Below are 25,448 nucleotides of genomic sequence, written 5' to 3' on the forward strand. Positions count from 1 at the left end.
TTTTCACAATGACCATCAGCATGCCTAACTAAATACCTCTAACCCAAAATGCGCTTATGCAGTAGACAGAAAGTTTTTTCAACTAAGTAAGGCAGTCTTCATCTAAAATAACTGTAAAACTCTGCAATACTTCAGCTTTGACAAAGTCTAGTATAATTTCTCCAAGTTAAACTTTTGTGACGTACAAACTGTAATATAATCAGTATTGTAAGTGAACATATACTGCCCTTAAAAGTTCATAATTTAAACTGGATGCCTGTATGTACATACACATAATAATGTCTAATTGTTTCAGCAAAAAAATGAACAAAGATGTGGACAGTCCTAACACATTATATTCATTATTTAAAAGTAACTGAAAAGGTGAGAAAAGTTTAAATATAAACGGACACACAAAACACTATGGACACTCAAATACACTATACTCACCTGTCTTTATGGGAACAGCACCTAAAAATAACATGGAAAAAACAAGTTTATGATGTTGGCTTGACTTTTTTTAGCTAACACTTAAAATGCAAGTTTTGTATGTTGGTTTTACTTTTAAATTCATAATTACAACTAAACAGCAGCACACAGTTCACAACATAGTTACATCGCAAAAGTGTCAAAAATTAACATTCCACAGGCATATCAGATGCAAATGATTCAAAGACCACAAGGCTGCTGAAACACAGATGAGGGCCGCTAACCAACCCCCTCCAAAAAAAAAATCTATCATACACTTGCTATAAATGTGACGGCAATGGAATATCATATTTATGTGGGAAAAGGGAAAATTCTTTACAAAAATTGGATACCCAAATCTATCCCAAAAGTATAAGGACTGTGACAAAAAAAGATCAAAAACATTAGTAGTAAACAATACAAGTCATTGCAAAGAAAACTGCTTTAGTGCTTACATTTTACTTTTTTACATCATAGCATTACTTGCCTACCTTTTCTTGGTCTTTCAATTATGGAGTCCACATTTTCTACAGAAAAGAATTAAAAATGGCTTGCATTACAATAACAAACTCTACACATAATTCCCTTCTAACAGAACAAATAAAACTACCTGCAAGCAGTCTATGGCAAGATCATGTGGGCCATTTTGGTTGTTAAGACCTCTTCACAAGAAGATAAAGTGTTGATGTTTACATAAATATTAAGACATGTTTGTACAGCATCTGCTGAACTGTGATGGGATACACTTCTGTAGGTTCATCATTTTTTAGTTAACCAGTTTTATTCATTCATCACATTTATTTGTAACACAAGTTTACATCCATTAACAGCAATGAAAAAATCACATTAACACTTCCCATTATCGTTTGCATGCATTAGAGACACAACTTATGCCATACCTCTGTTTTTATTCTTATGACTTGAGCACACTCATACACTTTTCTGCCAGTTTTTTGCCAGCTCTTACCAACTTAATTACTTAAGTCATTTATTTGATCTTTATTTGTATGCATCATTTCTAAATGCACCTTTTATTCTTAAGAAAATTACTTAATTTTTTTAATGATCCCATCACTAGGTCTAACTTGTCTAATCAACGTTCACTCTATTACTTCAGCAGTCATCTCTCTGTTGTTACTACTAACCATATCCCCAGTTTGTACCCAAGTATACACACACCACAGCATTTGCTGTTCCACTTCTGGTAATTATGTATACACTATCTCTGATGCATGGGCATTGTTTTCATATCCTGGTTTTACTGCTGACACTCTACATAATTTTACTTTTGCCTTTGCTGTTACTGCTCTGACTGTAACTATGGCTGAGTCTGTAAATGGTCACACTTGATCAATGCTTCATACCAGTAAACCAAATGTAAACAAATAATAAAATAAAATACTCTGATTTCCATTTTGTGTCACTATTTTTCTTTGTTGGTTGTCAAGAACAAACTTAATATGGCCTTATCATCTCCCAAGAATTCTAAACCTAAACGCCAATGCAAGAGCATCTTCTCCTTAGTTAATAATGTTTTCCAAGCTGTGTCACGACATTCTGTAGGGAGTCCTTAAACACCATACATTCCAAGAAATTGTTCAGAATTTCCACTATCATTCCTTTCCATTTCCACCGTCCCCTTATAGGAAAACCTTCTGAAGTCTACTTTGAGTATAAAACTATCAGTGCAAACATGTACATGCAAAATGTACACATTTTCTGGACTTCAAAACATACTCAACCTTCACCCAGGAAGATGCCACAATATAGACAAAAAATGATTGGCTTATTTTCTGGTAACAATCCAGGGGGCTCCAGTATCTGTCAGCTTGGGACGACATGACTGACAAACCATGCTGCTTTGCCAGAGATTGTCTTCACCTGTCTCTTCTAGGCTTTTAGACACTGGCAAAGACACTTGCCTTTCCCACAGTGCCTTTCTTAGGAAATGTCAAAACAACTTCCTTGGAAGCACTTCCTCACCTTGGAAGATGCTGACGCCTGTGCAGTCACTGAGACATGATTCAAGGCCACAGACAGCATCTTGGCCATGGAGGGCTACAATGCCTTCCACATGTTCAGACCTCAAAACGAGTGTAAAAGAACCAAAAGTGGAAGAGTGTTCATCTTCATTAAAGCCAAATACACCTCAAGACTGGTTAAACAGCAAGATTCTCAAGTTAATCCAGGTCCAACTAACAACAGGTAAAACACCCTACCACATCATTGCTAGCTGCAAGTCCCACACCATGAACCAAGAGAAGCACGTGACCTACCTGGACCTACTACTGTCACTCACTATACAGCCAAACACTTGAGTCATGGGTGATTTCAACAATCCATCCATCGACTGAGCGACATACACAAGCACAAACATGCTAGCCCTGACATTCCTGGACTTTATCAATACAAATGCTCTGGAACAGCTAGTCTCCACCCCCACAAGCGGCTCAAATGTCCTAGACATAGTACTAACCAGCATGGGAGGTCACTGCAGTACCCACTGTGCGTTGCCCTCTCTCATAAAGTCAGACCATAAATCTGTCTTGTTTGAAGTAATTACCAGACCTGACACTCCCACAGTAGCAAAAAAACTAAAAAAAATTCTCCAAAGCAAACTATAACCTACTAGGCAATGATATAAAAAGTTTCAACCCCCCCCCCCCCCCGTTAACACAGGCAACAATAACTATGCAGAGGTGTACACAAATGCCCTGTATAACCACCTAAATAACTGTACAGACACAGCTATACCTCACTGGATTAAAACCAGGTCCTCCCAAGAAAACAGGCCACCCTTGTGGACCTCAAGTATAAACAGATTATATAACAAAAGGAAGAAACTGATGTCTAAGAAGGAGACGGAACTGACTCAGCAGAAGAATATCCTTCACAGCTTAAACAAGCAAATCAGATATCTTGTAAAGTCCTCTAAAACTAGTTATGAAGTTAAGTAGCATCCCTAGCTAAGGATAATCATAAGGCATTCTTTTGCTACATCTGAAATCTAAATGGGAATGCCCAATTATGTGCTGAACGTATAGTGGATGGTACCTCTCATACTGAACGTAAGGAAATTGCCAACCCGCTAGTTGACAGATTGGAGGCAAAATTCAGCCCCCTGTCCTCACCAGCCATATAACACAGCATATCTGACATCAGTTCTCTACCTAGTATTTCCAAAGACCAGGTCTTATCCACACTCTCCAAGGCCAAAAACATGGCCACTATGGGACCAGATAACATCCCAGACTGCTTACTAAACAATCTAAAAAAAAAAATCTAGTGGAACCACTTGGCACTCTCTTTAACCTCAGCCTGAGCACTGGCTTTCTTTAAGCACAGTGGAAAACAGCAACAGTAATTCCCTTACACAAAGGGGCTCCATCAATCGACCCTGGGAATTATAGACCCATAAGCCTAACCAGCCTCATCAGCAAGGCCATGGAAAGTATCATCATATACTTTATCAACAAGGACATAGGTGATCTTCAAACTCTTGACCTAACCCATTTTGGCTTCGTTAAGGATAGATCATGCTTATTGAAGCTGGAAAACGTCTTTGAGAATGTCACAAAAGCCCTGGATGAAGGCAAAACAGTACATACTGCCTATCTTGATTTAGCTTAGGCCTTTGACACAATTTCCCACTCAGGTATCACTGAGAAACTCTCACCTGGGGATTAACCCACATGTCACAAGACTGGTAGCCAATCGGCTCACAGACAGAACGTATACTGTCAAAGTTGGGGATTCCATGTCTACCAGTAGCTGAGTTACCAGTGGCACACCACCAGGATCTGTGCTGGGCCCTCCACTGTTCGGAATCTATTTCTTGGAAGTCCACATCACAGTAGTTGGCCTTTGGCTTGCCAAGTTTGCTGGTTATTGCAAACTGGGTGCAATCACTGAGTCCCCAAACCATGTTAACTTATTACAAAAGGAGCGAACACAGACAAATGATTGGTGCCAAATCACGGACTAAAACTAAATGCAAAATGTACATTATTATCTCCCCTTTGACAAAGAGGAAGTACCTGCAAATTACAATGCTGACAGCACCCACGATAAGCTCAAATTCAGTAGTGTGAGATTTGAGAACACAGATTCATAGCAATCTAAACTTCGATCACCATTTGCCCAAATGTTAAGGAATGCCCTCTATGTTGCACATCTCATAAGTAAGGGCATTGTATCCAAGACAAAGGATGTTACTACTCCTCCTCTGTATTTGACCCTCATCAGACCACTAACAGAGTACAACTGCTCTCTTTTGCATGGACCTCACCAGACACCTGCAGCAACTGGAGAGACCACAGAGGTTTCTCACCAAATAATCTCATGGTCTCCAAAACATAACCTATGTGGAAAGACTGAAAGCCCTGTCACTGTACTCTGTATCTTACAGGCTGCTTTGAGGCGACTTGTGTCTGGGCCTACAGAGCACTCTCTGGTCCTGTCCTAATGAAAATGCTGCACATCCGCAAATCAAATGGAACAAGAGTCACTGGCTCCAGGGATCTCAACTTAGCCTGTGGTATTAACAGAGCATGCTGGAGAGAAAAATACATCTCCCAGACATTGCTGCTCCTCTGGAATAAACTCCCAATTCACATGAAGCAGAGGTCCTCAATAACCCTATTCATGCACAACCTAGACAACTGGATGGGAGACAGTAAATTCACACCTGGGGTGGTACCTATGTCCCTCATGGACTGGGACAGTCAGTACTGATCACAGACTCACTCTATGAATAACAACCATCTAACCAAGGTCAATTAGGGAACACTGGTATAACATGGTTAGGGGTGTAAAGGCCCTAGGGCCATTAGCCTAATAACCGCATATGAACCTATGGAATTTGACCTCTGAGTCTGTGCCAAGAATACAGTTACTCTTTCCACTCCGATCAGAAACTTCTAAATAAAATGCAGAGATTGCTGCAAAGTTAAGTACTTTACAGTTTATCCTCTATTTTTATTATGAGGCAGTAAGACTTGCCCTTCCTGGGTCTTCCAATTTTGCGTACCACAATTACTATAAAAGAAAGTAAGAAACAGTTAGCAAAAATCACAATAAAAAATACAACTGAATGCAATTCACATAAACAAACTACTCCACACCAGGGATACTCTGGAAAAATGCTTTACTGGTGTATCCGGTACCTCGGCTTTCGCCTTCAAGGAATATGTTTTTACAGACAAGCAGCACTTCTTTATATACACCACATAATAGAATAACCAACATCCATTAAATATAAACACTTCTCATTAAATATACTTAATCACTACCAGATGTATAGCTTAGAAGGTCCCAAGAGACCATTTAACATTCCCTTATAATATTAAAGTGCCCTGCTCCAATATATACTTAATAAATTCATTAATGGTCACTTTTAAACTAATACTTAATTGTACACATATACTTTTATGTAAAGATGTGATTCATTATATTATTTTTGTATAAAAAAATGTAATTCATTATATTATGCTAAGCTCTGAATCTTCCAACCTTTTATATATGCATAAATAAATTGCCCCCACATAATTTAATATTGAGTATATATACACATGCTAAAACAACAACAGTATTTGTACACAGAAATCACATTTTTTTTAAAAACACTTTTTAAACATTTTATAACATTTTCTCACCCCTACCCTATATTCAAATTAATGTCAAGATTTAATCTCCTAGGGCAAAGGGTGCCAAAATTAATAATGCTTTTGGTTTCCAATTGTGTCAGTTTATGTGAAAATTCATCCCCTTGACAGGAGAAAGGGACTTCAGAGGCTTCCAGAGGCTGGGGGAAAAATGGCAGGGGAATCCTAACTCCAGCAACAGCAATGACAGCAGAAATTACAAACAGAAAGAGGAGAATTTAATGTTCGGATTGAGGAAAATGGTCGATCCGTGGAAGGACTTAACATTCTTAGATTCTGGACTTTCAAACAATGTGGTCAATTTAAAGGTTGTAAATTTGACTGATTGGACTTTAAGTAACAATGTTATTACTTTGTTGGAAAAAGGGGTAAAATTCATCCCAACACATGTACCCAGCCTTGCTGATTTGATTCTGGAGATAACCTGTTTTTGCCGTAAGTTACATTTAAGGGCATTTTTTAAAAATAACAAAAGTGGGGTAAATGCTCATGATGTGGAAGTTGCTACAATAAATGATTACAATTGTGAAGATATCAGTGTTGAGGAAGGTGATTCGTTACTGTATTTGTCCATTTACGATTATGAATGTGAAGAAATGTTTGATGACAGCAGTCTGGTGGGGGAGGGGGGACTCTATAGGCCAAAATTATGCAGGTTTTAACACAGGCTATGGAAAGTTATTGTTACCTCGTGTTCCATATAATAGTTATTTTATGCCCCCAAAACTATCTCCGAGTATTTGTACCTTTGAGAACGTGTTGTGTCAACAAATGGAAATTGAAAATAAAAAAATTAAAAACAGTAGTATACAGTTCAATTTAACAAGGGAACAGTGGGAAGCATTACAACATCTTAGATCTAATAACCAAAGGTACACATTCTTACAGGGAGACAAAGGAGGCAACTGGGTGGTCATGATTAAACAACAGTACAATAGTATGGCCATGATTTTGTTGTGTGTGTGTGGGGGGGGACAGTGGTATATGAATTGTTATCCCACAATCTGGTAAAGGAATTTAATAGTTCTCTGCTGGAAATTCTGGAAAGAGGGGAGAGACTAGGCAATGCATTGGATGCTAAAAAAACTACATATAAAACCCCCCAAAAGATGCGGTATTTAAAGTAATACCAAAAATACATAAAAACATTCGCAATCCACCTGGAAGGCCCATAGTGTCAGGTAGGGTAGCTTATCTACAGAATCTATGTATGGTTTTGGATAGCCAACTGAAAGTTTATCTGACTAGAGTGATGTCACATATAAAGAACGGAAAGGAGTTGGCTGACATTGTTGTAGGTTTGGAATGGGCCCAGGACTACTATTGGGCATGTGTGGATGTTAATTCTTTATATACTAATATAAAGAATAAATGAGGTTTGGAAGCAGTAAGATTTATGATGAGGGAGGGCCAACATACTGATTTTTTGACATGATTGTTAGAAATTTCCCTCACACATAACAGTTTTCGTTTTGATAGTGAATATTTCTTGCAAAAGGTAGGTACAGCCATGGGGGCATCATATGCCCCCGCATACGCAATCCTGTTTATGAACTACTTTGAGATGGTCTATGTATATAATACAGAGTTTTACAAGCAGAAAGTTGTGTTGTTTAAGAGATACAAAGACAATCTCATATTTATCTGTAAGGGTGATATGCATGAATTTCAAGATTTTATGCATGATCTGCATAATAATAGGTTTGGGTTACAGTTTTCATACAATACCAGCAGGGAGAAGGCACAATATTTAGATCTGGAATTTTATGTGGGTAAAGAAGATAATTTAGAGTGTACAACTTTCACCAAGGCTACTGCAGTAAATAACTTTCTTAGAGCAGACAGTATGCTTGCTCCACATCCGTTATCCTCATTACCGTATAGTGAGTATTTGAGGATAGCAAACAATCATCAATTCCAACGCTTTGGATCAACTTATCCACACCCCCACCAGAGGCAGGAATATCCTAGACCTGGTCATCACCAACATGGGTGATCGGTGTTCCACATCAGAGGTCAGCTCCTCGTTGGTCAGATCCGACCACAAGCTAATCACCCTAGACATCCACATCCAGCTCCCACCCCCCATTAGGAAAACAACCGTAAAAAAATTTCTCCAAAGCCAACTTCACGCTTCTTAAGACAGAAGTGGCAAACTTCATGACACCCATGCAGATGGACAAAAGAGGTACGACTGCTGAATCCTACACAAATGCACTTTATAAGTACTTACTCGACTGCATGGATCGTGCAATCCCTAACAGAACCAAGATGCTATCCTCCAAAAAAAGGAAGCCAATCTGGTGGTCTTCTGCCATAAACAAACTCTAAACAGAAGAAAGAAACTGTTGCAGAAAAGAGTAAAATCCCATGACTGGAGGAACTCCCTGGTCAGCCTCAGTAAGAAGCGGAGATCCCTCATAAAATCCTCCAAAGCTAGTTATGAAAACAAAATTGCCACTGATTCTAAAGACAGCCACAAAGCATTCTATAGCTATGTCAAAAATCTCAATGGCAACACTCAGATCTGCTCTGAGTTGCAGCACAATGACACTAAATATACAGAACCAACTGATATTGCCAACATCCTGGCAGATAGGTTCAGTGCTAACTTTACCCCTCTCACCCCCTAAAGGGCCCATACCGGAAGAATGCAAAGTTCCTGTAATCACGGCTGCACAGGTAAAAACTACACTCTCCAAAGCAAAGAACACAGCATCCATGGGACCTGACAACATCCCAAGCTGCCTTCTACATGAACTACAGAATGAATTGGCACCCCACCTAAGTACCATGTTCAATCATAGCCTCACCTCAGGCTTTGTGCCCATTGAATGGCGCACCGCGACAGTTATCCCACTCTACAAAGGGGGGCCACAACAGACCCCGGGAACTACCGCCCCATTAGCCTGACGAGCCTCGTCTGCAAGGCCATGGAACGTATCATCATGGAACTCATAAACAAAGACATTGGAGATCTCCAAACCCTGGACCCCACACAGTTTGGGTTTGTAAAAGGCAGATCATGTCTCCTAAACCTGATCGACTTCTTTGAGGCAGTCACCAAAGGCATAGATGAGGTTAAGGTGGTGCACACAGCCTATCTTGACCTCGCCAAGGCTTTCGACACCATCCCCCATTCTGGAATTATAGCTAAACTCAATAAACTAGGCATAAATCCCTACATCACAAGATGGGTTGCCAACTGACTTACTGAAATAACCCACACTGTGAAAGTAGCCGACTCCAAATCAGACTTCAGACCAGTGACAAGTGGAGTACCACAGGGTTCAGTCCTGGGTCCTCTCCTGTTTGGTATCTACTTCTCTGAAGTACAGGCTAACACAGAAGGTCTTTGGCTAACTAAATTCGCAGATGACTGCAAACTAGGAGCCATAATTGAAACTCCTAACGATGTGGACATCCTACAAAAGGGCCTCACTGAGACAGATACCTGGTGTCAAAGACATGGTCTCAAGCTCAATGCCAAAAAGTACATTGTCATCCCCTTTGGTAAAAATTCTGTACCCATGAACTACCACATAGGCGGTAGTCTACTTAACACTGAAAGTGTGATAAGAGACCTTGGGACACAGGTGGACAGTAGTCTCTCCTTTGATAATCACATCGCCAAAGTGGTCAAGAAATCCTTCTACATGGCACACCTCATCACAAAAGGTTTCTCATCCAGAAAAAAAAGAGGTCATTGTTCCCCTCTACTCATCACTCATTAGAACCATTATAGAGTTCAATGCCCCTTTTGGTATGTACCTCACAAGACGTCTACAACAACTGGAAAGGCTGCAAAATTACCTCACAAAGAGGATTACTGGCCTCAAACAGATGCCTTACACAGACCGTCTCAAAAAACTCCAGCTTTACTTCCTCGCATATCGCCTACTCAGAGGCGATCTCTGCCTAACATACCAAGCTATGTTAAACCCAGTGCTGTTGGACATGCTCCACTTAAAGAAATCCCAATCCCTCTGAGCTACACGCTCTAGGGACCTAAACCTTGTCACCACAATAAACAGAACATGCTGGAGGGATAGATTCCTGTCCTAGAGACTTCCCATACTCTGGAACAGACTACCTATTCTATGTCAAACAGAGCTCCTCATTAGCACTCTTCAAGAAAAATCTTGATGATTGGATGGGTAATACGAAATTCACCCCGGAGATCACTTCTGTGTTTCTGCTTGACAGGGGCACAGGAAAATCATTTTCTTGGGTGGCGAAAGCCAGGGTACATTTTTGGCTAGGCTTGTATAGGCCCTAGGGCCAATAGCCTAGTACCTACCTATGAATACTTCAGACAAAGGCAGGCTGGGTAATGAGTTTGTGAGGGTTAGGAATAAGTTATTAAGTACAGCTTACAACTTTGAAGTATTAAATAGGGCTGAAAAATAAAGTGTTTAGGAAACTGGGATTGACACACAGTAAGAGACAAAGAGCGGTAACGTATGTAGATGGGGGGAGTAATAAATGGAAAAAGGAAGAGGACCAAAAAAGGCTGTTCTTTGTTAACAGATATTTTCCATTTTCAGAAATCCTTAAAGGATTAGTCCACATGTTTTGGCCTATAATATCCAATGATGGGAAGTTGAAGGACATTTTATCTGATTAGAGTGATTTTTTTCCTACAGTAGATTTAAAAATTTAAGGGAATTGTTATCAATTGGGAAATTGGTCAAAGAACGAGGTAGGAAAGGTAGTTTTCCATGTGGGAGATGTAAGGTGTGCAATAAAATCAGGAATTTAGATGGAAAGTTAATTAATGGTAAAATTTATAAGGCCAGGAATAATTATAATTGTGAAACTAGGGGGGCAGTTTGTTTATTTTATTTTACATTTGATAACCGGAAAGTTCGACTGGACACAGGTCCATTTTCAGCAGAGGCCCGGGAAGAAAAGTTCCAAGAACATACAGTCACATCATCATATAGATTTTGAATGAACTTTTCCTTAGAGGTAAAACTAACATTCCAATGAAATGACAGCATATTGCACACACTCACAGTAATTAAGAACATCATTAGGTAGGACATTACATTATACACTCCAAATATGACAAGCTATACATAGCCATCCCGTGGTTATTGGACTTGTCGGAAATGTAGTTGGTAGTGATTTTTGGGACTTAAAGGCATTTCATTGCCTTTGGTCATGACTGGACTGTGGATAGGGTGAGAGAATAACAATTATTATTGTGGTGTATGGGAGTTAGTTGTAATCTAAGTTTTTTATCCTGGGGTGAGACAGGAGCATAGCCTGTTGTTCATAAAGTGAACTTTAAGGAGTTTCTTAAACTGAGTGTTGGTTATTAGGTGAGTAGGGAGGGAGTTCAAGAGTTTAGAGACTGAGTAGATGCAGACAGCTTTTCCTGCCTCACTGTTAAATTTGATGACCTCTAGGTGATTTTGGGTGCTAGATCTCAGGGTTCTAGTTGTGGTGTGGGGATGTATAAGATGTTGAAGAGCAGGGATTTTGAGTGGTTTAATATTTTGTGCACTAGTGAGAGCTGATTTAACTGCAGTAATAGAGGGCGTTCTAACCAGTTAAGCTGGTTGAGAGATTCACAGTGATGTGTTTTGCAAGGTGATTCTGTGGCAAATCTAGCTATCTTATTATAGCAGGATTCAAGATTGCTTAGATCTGTTTTATGAAGATTTGTGAGCACAGGGGAAGCGTAAAGCAAGGTAGATAGCAGATGTGTCCTGGCTATTGTTGTTTTAGATTGCTTTGAGAAATAGTGTTTGCTAAGGTAGAGCAGTCCAAGTTTTTTGTGAAATTTTTTTATGGCTTGGGCAATGTGCAAATCAAATCTGAGGTGGTTGTCTATTTCTACACCTAGCAGTTTTGTGTGGGTGGATGGGGCAATAATACTTTTGTTGCTGGAGGTGATGGCAAGGTTGTCTGTTAGGGATAAGGATCTATGACAGCTGTAGAGGAGTAATTTTGTTTTAGTTGGATTAAGAAAGAGCTGGCAATTGGTAAACCATGTTTCGGCTAGTGAGAAGCATTCTTCTGTTAGGGAGAGGAGGGGATAGAGTGTGGGGGCTGCACAGATTATAGTGGTGTTGTCTGCATATTGGACAATGGAGGCTTTAGGTGTGGTGGATGGGAGTTGATTGGTGAAAAGAGTGAGGATTAAGGTACCCAAGATGGAGCCTTGGGGGACCCCTATGGAAACAGGTAGTAGGGAGGATATTTGTTTCTGCCATTGTACTGCCTGTTGCCTACCTGACAGATAGCTCTTGAGCCATGCAATAGAGGAGGTACTGAGGTTTAAGGTAGAGAGTGATTGAAGAAGTTTGTGGTGGTTAACCATGTCAAACGCTTTTCATAAGTCTAAGAATGTAGCAGATACTAGAAGTCCATAATTTCTGTGATGATTTATGGTGTTAGTGAATGATGTAAGTGCAGTGGTGTTACTATGGAAGGGTCTAAAGCCATGTTGCTGGGTAAATAATTTGTTTTCTAACAGGTATTCCATCAGTTGTGAGTGTATTACTCTTTCAATGATTTTTGATAAGGGGGATAATATAGCTATAGGTCGATAGTTATTGAATTCAAAGGAGTTACCTCGTATTTCATCTGGAGTAGATACTTTTAATGAGATGGGGTGATAAGTATTAGTTTGATTATCAGCTAGGGCTTGGATTGTTTCAGTAAAGTATTTGTTAAATTGGGTGGGGATATTGTCTAGGTTGTTTTCTGTTTTGGGTGTGGGGATGGATGTTTTCCCGGGTTGTAAAACAGAGCTGATTACTGCCCAACATTTTGGGGGTTGGTAGCATGTTTCTTTTGGACAATTTGATAGTAAGAGATTTTGTCTATTTTAATGAGTTTTTTGGCTTTGTTGCATAGTTCAAGGTACTTTTGTTTGTCTATTTGCGTTTTAATCTTGAGAAATTGTGTCCAAGCTTTGTTCCTGCTTTTGATCAATATTCTGGAGTCTTTATTTAGCCAGGGAGCATATTTAGTTTTAATTCTAGTGGTTCTAGGGGGGCATGGTAATCTAATATTTTTAGGACGGTTGCATTGAAGTGCGGGACAGCTTCATTGAGTGTTAACCTTTTCAAGGGGGTCCAGTTACACCATTTTAGGCTCCTGATAAACTTGCTGGGGTTAAAGTGCTTCTTGTTTCTGATTTCCCCTACTGTTAACCTTGGTCTTTTGGGGAGTTTTGCTTCTGAGTAGGTAAGTTGGCTGGTGGTCGCTGAGGGTGTCTGGTAGACATCCAGTTGGAGATATGTGGGACGGATGGGATATAAGTATCCAGTCCAGTATGGATTGGTGTTTGGATCTTTTGTCAGTTCTAGTGGGAGATGTAATATTTTGGGTTAGCCCATGTAGGTTTATGTGGGAGACTGGGCTTTGGCTGGAACAGGTGAGGCAATCTATACTGAAGTCACCTAGTAGGATATTTTCTTGGGAAAGGGAGGCTGAGATCCACTCTAGTAGGTTTTCCATGCCAGTGGTATTGTTCCCTGGGGGAATATAGCAGCCTATAATACTGATATTTTTTTTGGGTTCAGTTTCAGTTTAGCAGGAGTGAGTTTTACATTTTTGAAATCTGGGACAGTGATGTCGAGTTGTTCAAGAATAAGGTGATTTTTATATAGTATGGCTACACCTTCTCCCTTTTTACCCTCTCTGTCTGTGCGAATGATATTATACCCAGGTGCTGTAATTTCATTATTGTGAATTTCTGGTTTTAGCCAGGTCTCAGTTACTATCACAATTTCTGGTGTGTATAAAGCTAATAGAGCATGGAGGTTATGGACTTTGTTAAGGATACTTCTTACATTGATATTATTGAGGAGGAGAGTGTTTTTCTGTCTATGGAGTAGGGTATTATTCCCATTGCGGCTTGGGGTGTCTACTTGGAACGGGCCTGGAGTGGGGTGCATGTCACCACAACATGTGAGTTTCTTTTGTAGGTATAAGTAGAGTCTGTTAAGTTTGCTGATAATTTTAGTGCGTTTTAATGAGGTGTGGGACAGACTACTGAAGTACAGTGTTTTTATTGTGGTATACAGTAAACTAATCAAAGGGCTAATTCGGTAATTATCTATGATAGGTAGGTGTGGTGGAGGGAGGTGTATGAGGTGATGGGAGAGTGATGTATGGGTATAAATGTAATTGTAATGGGGTGGGTGGGAATGGGGGTAGGGGAGCGGAGTGAGCCCATGTGGTGCGAGGGGGAATGGAGTGGGAACCCTCCGAGTTGTGAGAGACCAGAGTTCTGGAAGGGTTGTGGAAAAAACAACCAGGAGCAGCACTTCTTAAAATTAACCAGGTCAGTACAATGCAGTTTTGTCTTGACTAAAGAACTACCCTTTTTCTTTTGTCTTATTTTTGGTGGGCACAAATAACTTTAGGGGACAGAGTTTCCAGCCTGGACAGGCTGATCTTGCATTTGCTCAGTTGGAGAAATGAGTGGCAGTGAAATTTTCCATTCACTAAGCTTTGAACTTTTTCTTTATTTCAAACTACCAGCTATCGGAAGTTACTAAGCTTAGTAAATGCTGCCACCTGGTGAACAAAATGTGGAAGTGCAAGCCCCTGGACTAAATGCCGATAAGATGATTGGGGAAGTTTATATATATTATATATATACACACACACACATGGTTGGTAATACAGCTGGTCCGTGCTGCGTGCAGCCAGTATTTGTGATATCACTGAGGGTGTCTGGTAGACATCCAGCTGGAGATATGTGGGATGGATGGGATATAAGCTGTAGACTGCAGGGAGGATAACAGCTTATTCACACAAGAGTAGTCTCAGGAATGTGACTACAGCTAATCAAGAAGGGCAACTCCTTCATTGTGGGTGAATATCCTGGCTGTAAAGAGAAGAAAGGAAGAGAATGAGACATACTCTTTAATTAAGGGATAAATGGGGGGGGGGGCAGACAGGGAGCTGAGTGTAGTACAGAGAATGTTAAAATGAGCACTTAGTCATTGGAGAAGAGAGTGAGGTATGCCTTGGTAAAGGGAAAACAAACTACCAGCAGTTACTGAAGTAGAGGAAGAGCTACAGGGCAAGTGTTCAAGGTAATCTGTATTAAAACAGTTTTCAAGCCAGCCCCAATAAATAGCACACATATCTTAACTCTAGCACTTTAACCTAATCTTCCCTATTTCATTTATATTGAAAATACAACAGTTCAAATACAGTAATTAAGCCAGCTCTAAAGTACAGTTGTGAACACTTACCATAAATGTAGATGTTCAAGTGTATTCACTGTTGCAGTCATTACATTTGGGTAATCTGCTGGCAGGTTGCCCTCAGTCGGCCTGAATTCCAAAGTCTTGGGTCCTGTGTTGGTTGCTGTCTCCTCTTCCATGACGTCATGGGTATAAAACAAGCAGCCAATGCCATTTTCTTTAGGTTTTTCTTGCCAGAGATGTCAGGTGCCCCCAAAAAGGTAGCAAAAATATATATAAAAACTATATATACATGCAACAATACAAACTTTACCTTCATCTACAAGCAAATACACCACATATGTTGTAGAAGATAGTGAAAGGAAGATAAACTCCAGAATGAAAGGGGGATGGCAAGTGTGTAATCTGGACTGCAACAGTGAATACACTAGAACATCTACATTTATGGTAAGTGTACACAACTGTACTATGTTCTTCGTGTTTCACTGTTGCAGTCATTACATTTGGGTAGAATCCCAAAGCTATGGATGGGAGGCTGGAGCTAAAAGCAATGGGGCGGCTATAAGGCCCTGCAGAACTGCAGTGGCAAAGCCTGCCCTGGACTTAAGAGTAGAGAGCCAAATGATAATGCTTTGTAAAGGTGTGAACAGAACTCCAAGGAGCAGCCTCTAAAATGTCTTTGGCTGGTACTCCTCTGAGAAAGGCTGCTGAAGTAGCTGCAGCTCTGGTGGATTGAGACCTAATGCCCGTGGGCACAGGTTTGCCATGATGTAAATAGCAGAAACGAATGCAGTGGCTTATCCACTTTGAAACCGTCTGCTTTGAAATAACCTTTCCTTCTGATCCTGCAGCATATGTCACTAGTAATTGCTCGTTTTTTCTTAGAGCGTTAGTCCTGCTCAAGTAGAATTTTAGCTGTCTGTGTACATCCAAGGAATGCAGAATTCTCTCCCCTTTGTTCTGCGGGTTTGGATAAAAGGTTGGCAGATGAATAGTTTGGTTAAGAGCCACATTGGAAACCACCTTAGGCATAAATGAAGGATTGGTCCTCAGAGACACCCTTGTCTGGGTAAAATATGATAAAAGGCTCCACAGCCATGAGGGCCTGTAGCTCTGAGACTCTTCTTGCTGAAGTAATTGCTAGGAGCAGAGCTGTTTTCCATGATAAAAACTTTAGATCTGCAGTAGCAGCTGGTTCAAATGGAGGCAGGGTGAGCTTTTCCTACACATAATTGAGGTCCCATGCAGGTATTGGTGATCTTCTGGGAGGCCTTAAATTTTTGGCTCCTCTAATATCCTGCTTTAGTAAAGGATGAGAAAAGATTGGTGGCTCTGTATTGTAATGAGCTGAAATGGCAGAGGCATGGATATTTATTGATGAGAAAGCTAGGCCTTTGTCAAGCATCTCAGTCAAGTACTGTAATATCGGAGGAATATTTGGTTTTGCTGTATGAGTTCCTTGTGCTTGATTCCAAGTACAGAATCTCTTCCATTTATCAGCATAATATTTTCTAGTACTAGGCCTTCTGGCTTCCAAAATGACATCCATCACAGCTTTACTGAGAGGTGTTGTTTGCATAATTAAATGATCAGCCATGCTGCCAGGTTTAGTGTTTGGAGGTGATTGTGCAGGATCTGACTGTTTTGCTGGGACAGTAAATGAGGTCTTTGAGGTAAGGTCCAAGCTGGGTATTGAGACAAGTTCCTTAGGATTGGGTACCAGTATTGGCGGGGCCAGTCTGGTGCAATTAGTATCATCTTTGGTTTCTCTTGTCTGACTTTTAGTAGGACCTTGGGAAGACGAGGCAGAGGAGGAAGGGCATAAACTGAAAGTTTTTTCCAAGTGAAGGATAGGGCGTCCACTTTCCATGCTTGCCTGTGATGAGACCTTGTGCAGAATTTTTTCAACTGGTAATTTTGAGGGGAGGCAAAGAGATCTATGTCCGGGCTCCCCCATTTCTTTGTTATCATGTTGAAGACCTGTGGATCTAGTTACCACTCATGAGGGTCCATAAGGTTTCTGCTTAAATTGTCTGCCAGAGTATTTTGTTTTCCTGGCAGGAACTGAGCTTGAAGATGTACTTGGTAAGTCAAAGCAGTGTCCCACAGTGCCATAGCTAGTCTGCAAAGGGGATATGAGTGCATGCCCCCCTGCTTGTTTATATACCACATAACCGTAGTATTGTCCATCTTTATCAGTAGTTGTCCTGGATGAAGTAAGTCCTTGAAGGCTGTCAGGGCATTTTGAACAGCTAACATCTCTTTTTGGTTGATATGCAGATGCATTTGTTTTGGGGTTCATATGCCCTAAATGCATCTTCCCACCAGGTGGGCCCCCCATGCATAATCTGATGCATCTGTTGTTAAGGTTTGGCTGGCAGGGGGCAGAGTGAGAGCCCGTCCCATGTTTTGGTGACTTGCCTTTGCCCACCATACAAACTCCTGTTGTAGGCAGGGAATGAGAGAAATCATTGTTTCCAGACTGTGACAATGTTGACTCCCTAAACTTTTTAGGTACCACTGAAGTTTCCTCTTATGCAGTCTTGCATATGGAATCAATAGTATGCAGGATGCCATGAACCCCAAAGCCTGCAGAATTTGTCTTGCAGATAACTGGGTTTTTGTAGCCATCAGTTTGAAGTAAGCAGTCAGTTGCCTTTGTTTGTCTGGCATGTGGAAAGCCATCTGGGCAGTTGTATTCAAGCTTGCACCCAGGAATGTTATCTTTTGAGAGGGTAGCAGTTGTGATTTGTCTTTATTGTGTACCCTAGGTATGTGCTGAAGAAGAATGTCCTTGCTCTTGTCTCTGCTTGAATGAGACAGTCGTCCACGTAAGGATATATTTGTATACTTCTTTGTCTGCAAAAAGCATATACCGGTGCCAGGCACTTTGTAAAGACCCTGGGCGCAGTAGATAAGCCAAAGGGCAGTGCAGAGAATTGGTAATGCATTAAGCCAGCCTTGAAACGGAGGTATCTTCTGCACGTTTCCCTTATTGGGACATGCAGGTATGCCTCTTTTAGGTCTAATGTCACCAGCCAGCATTCTTGCCCAGCATGGGCAGAAGTTGCTGCAAAGTTAGCATTTTGAATTTTGGAATGTCCAGGAATGTGTTCAAAATTGATAAATGCAGTATTGGCCTCCAGGCCTTGTCCTTTCTGGGTATTAAGGACAGTCTTGAGTAAAAACCTTGTCCTTTTTCCTGTTCTGGTACTGGCTGAAAAGCCCCCATATCCATGAGGGACGTAACCTGTTTCTATGCCTCTGCCCAATGAGTTTTTGGCAGAGACGGCCAACCGTTTGCCATTGGCAGAGTATGGAAATGGAATCTGTATCCCTGTGATGCTATGTTTAGCACCCACATGTCCTGGGTTAACTGCCAATTTTGAGCAAAAAGTGCTAATTTTCCCCCTAAGGGTGCTGCCAAAAGGTAAGTGCTTGGTGATGGCAGAGGGAAGTCAATGGGATTGTTTTCTGTAGGGTTGCGCTTTATCCAGATTTGGAGGTAGAAGCACCCCATTGCTTTGACCTGTAAGAATCTTTTGCCTGGTATCTAGAACCTTTAGGGCGTCTGGATTTGCCCCTTTGAGCTCTGTCGGACACAGGAAAGGATCATTTTTTTGTAGGCCAGTGTCTACTGAATCTTGGTGGCTGCACTTGTAAGAAGTCTTTTTACAGTTTGCATACACTTAGCTTTGTCTTCCATTTTCTTTAAAACCTCTTCTGCCTTAATACCAAACAGAGTATCATGCTGTAAAAGTGCATCCAGTAATTTAGCTTTAACATGATCAGGCAAATTTTGCTCTTTAGGCCAGGCATGCCTCCTAATCACAGATCCAGTAACTGCGGCCCTGCAGGAGGCCTCTAAGGAATCAAAACCACATTGCAGAGTATGCTTTTCAACTTGTTCAGCTGCATGCAATAATTCCTGCAATTCTTTATTTTCTGCACATTCAGAAATCAACATCATTTTCTGTTTCAGCAATCCCATAACATGTTATTGATACTTGAACACATGAAACTGGCAGTTTAAGGCCCTAATTGCCAAGGTTGCAGATGTATAAACTTTCGTTCCCCATCTATCCAGTGCCCTTGAATCTCTGTCAGAGGGGGTAGGATTTTTTGCTGTTGAGGCCTGAACTCCCTTTGCCCCTGTGAAATAGTTTCAGGGTCAGCAGCAGGGTTTCTAAATAAAAATTTGTATGAGTCAGGGACCCGGTAATATCCGTCAAGCTTGCTGGGAGCTGTAGGTAAGGAGTCAGGAGTCAAGCTTGACTCTTAAAACACATCATCCACAATGTCTAAAACAGGGGGTATGGCTAAAGCCCTGTGCTGAGGGAGAAAGAAATCCGTGAGTCTCTTTTTTGATTCTGAGAAATCTTGACTCTCCCAGTGAAAATGCTCCCTCAAAGTTTGCAAGGTTTCTCCAAATGAATAATGCTCAGGAGGTGATGCAGATGGGATAAATTCTTCTGCATCAGAATCCTCATAGGGAGGTAGAGATAATTCCTGATCAAAAGAGGAATCAGAAGAAACAGAAACCTGATCTGAAGATTCATAGTCAGTGTCTTGCCTAAGCCTCTTATCAGGAGGGGGTTGGGAACTCCTGATATAGGTAATTAGGTCTTCAGCCATTTTGATTATCTGTTTTTTAGGCATAGCGGCCTGTGCACGTGACTCATGCGTCGGTTTTTTAGCCTTAGAAGTTGCTTTTGTCTTTGGTTTTGCAGCTGTCGGTTTTATATAAAAATGTTGAGGCCTGAATACACCCTCAGAAGCTGGTGCCTGCTCAGCGGCTCTGGACCCATCCGTGGGTACAATACTGAGTATCTCGTGGCGTGCCGGACTCCACATGGGTCTCGGTAGGGGCCTGCGACTCTAAAGTAGAGGGTATCAGGGGCTGCGAAAGCGCCTGAGTACCGGCGAACCGGCGACTAGCTTAAGAGAAGCTTCGTCGGTTTTGGACCTCGACGGTCTGTCTCTGTCCTTTTCTTTGCGTTCTTTGTGTACTACGGTAGTCGGATTGCTATCCGACGACATTTCAGGGTAGTTAAATCTGTTTCCAAAATATTTTGAGGCAAAAATATACCGACACTTAATAGTGTGGTGGTTGAATCTAGCACAAAACCGACAGCCAGGCACGTTGTGATCAGGGCTTAAGCAAGGAATACAGTATAAATGGAAATCCTTATGAGGTATTTGCTTCACACAAGTAATACAATTATTAACTTTTTCTGACATCAGTATGGAGCAAGAAAAACGTTTCCCCAATGGGGTACTTAGCTTTAGTGAAAACTTCGGTTCTGAAACTCAAACTCGAAAATTTCAGGAGTTGGCCGACTGGCACTTGCGAACTGCTTCTGCTTCAGGCACCACGCGGCAAGAAAGACTGAAGAAAATGGTGTCGGCTGCTTGTTTTATACCCCCGATGACCTGACGTCATGGAAGAGGAGACAGCAACTGAAGCAGGACCCAAGACTTTGGAATTCAGGCCAACTGAAGGGAACCTGCCAGCAGATTACCCAAATGTAATGACTGCAACAGTGAAACACAAAGAACATCAAATAGCACACATATTGTACCTCTAGCACTTTAACATAAGCTTCCCTATCTCTTTAATATTGAAAATACAACAGTGCAAAAACAGTACAATCAAAGCAATAGGTGTTGCACAAAAATCAGAAAAAATGTAGGCCTTTTATATAGTTGTAAAAGTACTATATCTCCTATGGTACATGAAAGCAGTATAATTAGCTGGGGACAAACAGGAAGTTTTACTTTGTCCCAATGGTAGTCAGAGTTAGCATTTCCTGCAACAATAATGTAGAGAACACACAAGTATGCTACTACATCTGCTAAGCACCTTTAACAAATTTGTTTTTATTCACATGCAGCAGTCAGCATCTGGACTCGCGAGTGAGAGCAGCAGCTTGCGTGTACATTCACTCGTGAACTTAGAACAATTATCAGAAAATAGCAGTTAAATAGCAGGTGACTGCACAGCTTTAAATATAAACTCCTTATTTATGAAATACAGCGAGTTAAAAATAACACTTACTGGCAAGCACAGACCGCAGGGACCAGAGAGATGTCCAGGATAGGGAGAGTACTATTTAAAAATGGTGCCACTTTAGTGAGCTTCTACTTGTAGGTTCTTGTTGGGAGGAGGGGAATGAAGTAGCTACTATGATTGTGGGAGGTGATTAAGGTACCCTCCGAGCTGCGAGAGACAAGGGTTGTGGAAGGCTTGTAGATATATATATTAGGATGTGGATGGTATATAGGACAGGCCAAAAGTGCAGTGAAGAAAAGAATTATGGAACACATGGGTGACATTATGAGGTATAGGTTAGAGAGCCCAGTTGTAGAACATTTTGTTACATGTCATGAAGGTAGTGATACTTCTTTGTTTTACTGTGTGTTAGCTAAACCCCATTTTTGTCAAGGGGATGAATTTACACACAAACTGACACAATTGGAAATCAAATGCATTATTAATTTTGGCACCCTTTGCCCTAAAGGATTCAATTTTGACATTAATATGAATATAAGGTAGGAGTGATAAATTGTTATACAATGTTATAAAACGTTTTTGTTGTTTTAGCATGTGTCTATATACTTGATATTAAATTCTGTGGGGGCAATTTATTTAGGCATATATAAAAGGTTGGACGATTCAGAGCTTAGCGTAATATGAATTACATTTTTATACAAAAATAATATAATGAAGCACATCTTTACATAAAATTATATGTGCACAATTAAATATGAGTTTAAAATTAACCATTAATGAATTTATTAAGTATATATTGGAGCAGGGCACTAATATTATAAGGGAAGGTTGAATGGTCTCACGAGACCTTCCAAGCTATACATCTGATAGTGATTAAGTATATTTAATGAGAAGTATTTACATTTAGTGGATGTTAATTATTCTATTATGTAGTGCATATAAAGAAGTGCTGCTTGTGTGTAAAAAAATATTACTTGAAGGAGAAAGCCGGGGTACCGGATACACCAGTAAAGCTTCTTTCCAGAGTATCCCTGGTGTGGAGTGGTTTGTTTATGTAAAAATCAAAATAAAAACTACCAACCTTTCTAACTGAGTCTCTTCATCAATGTAAACACTAGAAACTGCAAGCAGTCTGCATCAGGATCATATGGGAGCTCTTTACTAATTAAGACCCATCCACAAAGAGATTTAAAATAAATTTATAGCAATGTCTGTGAAGCAACTAACACTGGTGGGTCTATGACAAAGAATACCTTTCCTTTCTGTCTCTTAATGGCTGCTCTTCTCTGAAGTATCATCATCTGGGGAAAGCCCTCTACACTACACTAACTCACACTGACATCATGCTGCGCTAAAAAGAGCATGCCTAGACCATGAACCTGCTAGTTCACTTCCAACCAGACAGCAAGCACATTCATGCAAATGAAGACACCAACAAAGGGAAAAATGTAAATTGTGCAAGAATAAGGAAGCATGCCCATTCTTGACTTTTAAGGACTCAAAATGGAGCTGCCAGACACAGGGGAAATAAAGACAACAGAGATGAGGAAGGGTTACAGGGCCTATGAAGGACGGACTCAGCACAGAACAACTGAGCAGAAACAGTAGGTCTACAACTAGGAAGATTTCAAAACAGTATAAAATCTTCAGGAACGGAGAACTAGGTCTTGGCCAACCAGCAGTGGCTCAGATGGGCAACTCCAAAAGTACTGTAGTAGCAAAGAAAGCTCCTGCAGTCACAGTTCAAGCAATAATGGCTTAGCGATCCAAAACAATGACCAAGCAGCTGTGGCACAAATGACAATGGAGACACTTTTTGAAGCGAGCATTAAAAGTAGCCACTTTCTTAGTGAAGTGGCCCTTGATCACAGCATTTTCAGATGGATACTTTGCTGCCAGATGGGAGAAGCTAATGAAGTTATCTATTCACATGAACTATAATCTCGAACTTTTTTGTATAAGAATAAGACTTCAATGTTATGCCCACTACTTGAAGATCCTAAGGTTCATCAGCAATCTCACTCGTGCATCTTCAAAACATGAGCTACAACAGTATTTTCAAAATAGCCATTATATTTGTCCCGGATACCCTCCTACAACTTGGTTTTAAACTTCCTTTTAGTTTCACCTATATAACAAAGGTTGCTGGGGTGCCTCAGGACATATATAACTCACCAGTACCACAAAAAAGCTGGCCAAGAGAAGAGTCTTAAACAAAAGATTTTGTTAACATTTCTGCATATAAATGTATACAGAAAAATAGCAAGTACTATATGGGTAAGTACACATGTGCAGCTCTGGAAAATTAACTAAATCCTGCTTAGTTCTTATGAAGTATGCGCATCAAAAAATATCCTCAATGTTCTTGCCATGAAACAAATAGATATGCAGTAGTTCGTCCTTCAAAAGGGCGAGCACCTTGGTAGACAGTACAGAACAAATGTAATCACTCTGCACTGAAAGTGGTGCTCATCAACAATTAACTGAAGAAACTTCATGTTCAGATCCCAGAAGGGGACAAACCAGTAAGTATCTTGTATGTCTAGAAAAATCAAATACATGTCCTGCATAGCAGAGGCAAGACTCATTAAGATTAACAGTTTACAACTTGACATGCAGGATGTGCTCACTAAAGTCTCTGAGCTCCAAGAAGGAGAAAAGTCTCCAATTCAAGTTTTGAAAAGAAGAGATGAGAAAGTAAAATCTCTGGCTTTACTCTGAAAACAGAGAATTCTGATTGACCCATTTGAGAAGTGCCAGTTTATTCTGACCCAGGAGATCTATGGAGAAAGCCTGGTCCATAGTGTAGGTCTTTCAGCAGAGGGTCCTGAAAGCTTTAGGATGACCAACCCCCATGACCAACTCAAAAACCCAATGGTCCTTTGCGACTGTTCTCCATCCTAAGGAGAACTATGAAAAAATGCACAGCCCCAGTGGATGGTCAGAACAGCAGAAAAGAATACTGTTTCCCTCTAGGGAGCCTATCTCAATTGGAAAGGAGCGTCTAATTCCTTGGGAAAAGTCCCATGATATCCAAGGTGGTCTACTCTTCTCATCCATAGGAAAACAGCCCGAGTCATACCATTCTCCAAAGCACATACAACAACCTGCTGCTAGGCCATAGCATAAGCACATTCAAATGTTACTTGAGGCTACACAAAAGCATGCTGAAAAAGTCAAGGTAAGGGTTTTAACGCACACCGCCTTGACACTAGAATAAGGAAGGAGTGAATGCCTTTCAACTGTCTTTGGTGAAGTAAGAATAACTTGAAACATGTAAACATGAGTTAGATGAGGGGAATTAAGACCCAGGGTGAAAGAGAAAAACATCCTCTTGTCCATCATGTCCCTTGATTTATATTCCTTATAAGGTGGTAAGGGGTGTTATGCTCTATGCAAACTTTACTCAACTGCAGAGAAGACACAGGAGCTTCACCTAGGCTGTCAACAAAGGATCTCATGCAACTCAGGTGGGTGCATGCACAAGCCATATACCTTCACAGAAGTCACAGATGTAGTTCTGGTTGATCCCAAGCGATAACTATGGAATCCTTGAGTTCCATGACTGGGATGAGAAAGACTCTCTTTTGTTCCGCAAACAGCAAGGCATTTCCGCTGAGGGAGAGGTAAGGTGGCCAACAAGCCAAATCACAGAGGACTTCAAAAACCTGAAGTCTTTTCTAAGGCAAGAGTCAGGTGTGAAGTATTGTATGCTGGAAACTACTCATTGCCCTTGGCCATTTCTGAAATAGGGGCCTCTGGTTGTCTGAGTTTCCTTACCAGGACATAGAGGGTGGAAGAAACCCTCATCTGACCTTAACTCTAGAATGAAAGAGTCAATCCTTTCTAGACATGTGTTGGATCAAGCAAGTGAATTAGCTCAAATGATAGGGCACCAATACTCTGGGCTATACCACTGGAAGGCATCTTGGGGAATGAAACGTGTGGGTAAGGCCTGGCACTGGCATTAGCCTATATTCTCTAAAGATGTGCTGCTGCACCTATGAGAAAACATCCCAGCACGCATCAGACAGCTGTCCACGAAACCTTAATGTGGGAGGTTCCACTGCAACCTCCTCAAACTGAACTATCAGGCCTTACAGGGCCTGGAAGACCAAGGAAGTTTCTTCATTCATAAGTTCTTCC

At 40.8% G+C, this 25,448-nt stretch overlaps 1 protein-coding gene across 43 annotated transcripts in view; it reads right to left on the minus strand.

The window, feature by feature from the left end:
- LOC122809254 (titin-like) overlaps window positions 1-25,448 on the minus strand; it is a 3,339,665-nt gene that overhangs the window by 1,056,689 nt on the left and 2,257,528 nt on the right. For all 43 annotated transcript variants that reach the window (XM_044080625.1, XM_044080596.1, XM_044080621.1 and 40 more), the window contains 2 exons: window positions 939-974; window positions 430-450 (listed from right to left, as the gene is read on the minus strand). In XM_044080625.1, the coding sequence (XP_043936560.1) occupies window positions 430-450; window positions 939-974 (57 nt within the window). The remainder of the gene's footprint in view (window positions 1-429; window positions 451-938; window positions 975-25,448) is intronic.

This window comes from Protopterus annectens, chromosome 8.part0, assembly GCF_019279795.1.
Source record: "Protopterus annectens isolate FY-2018-M chromosome 8.part0, PAN1.0, whole genome shotgun sequence".
Lineage (NCBI taxonomy): Eukaryota > Metazoa > Chordata > Ceratodontiformes > Protopteridae > Protopterus > Protopterus annectens.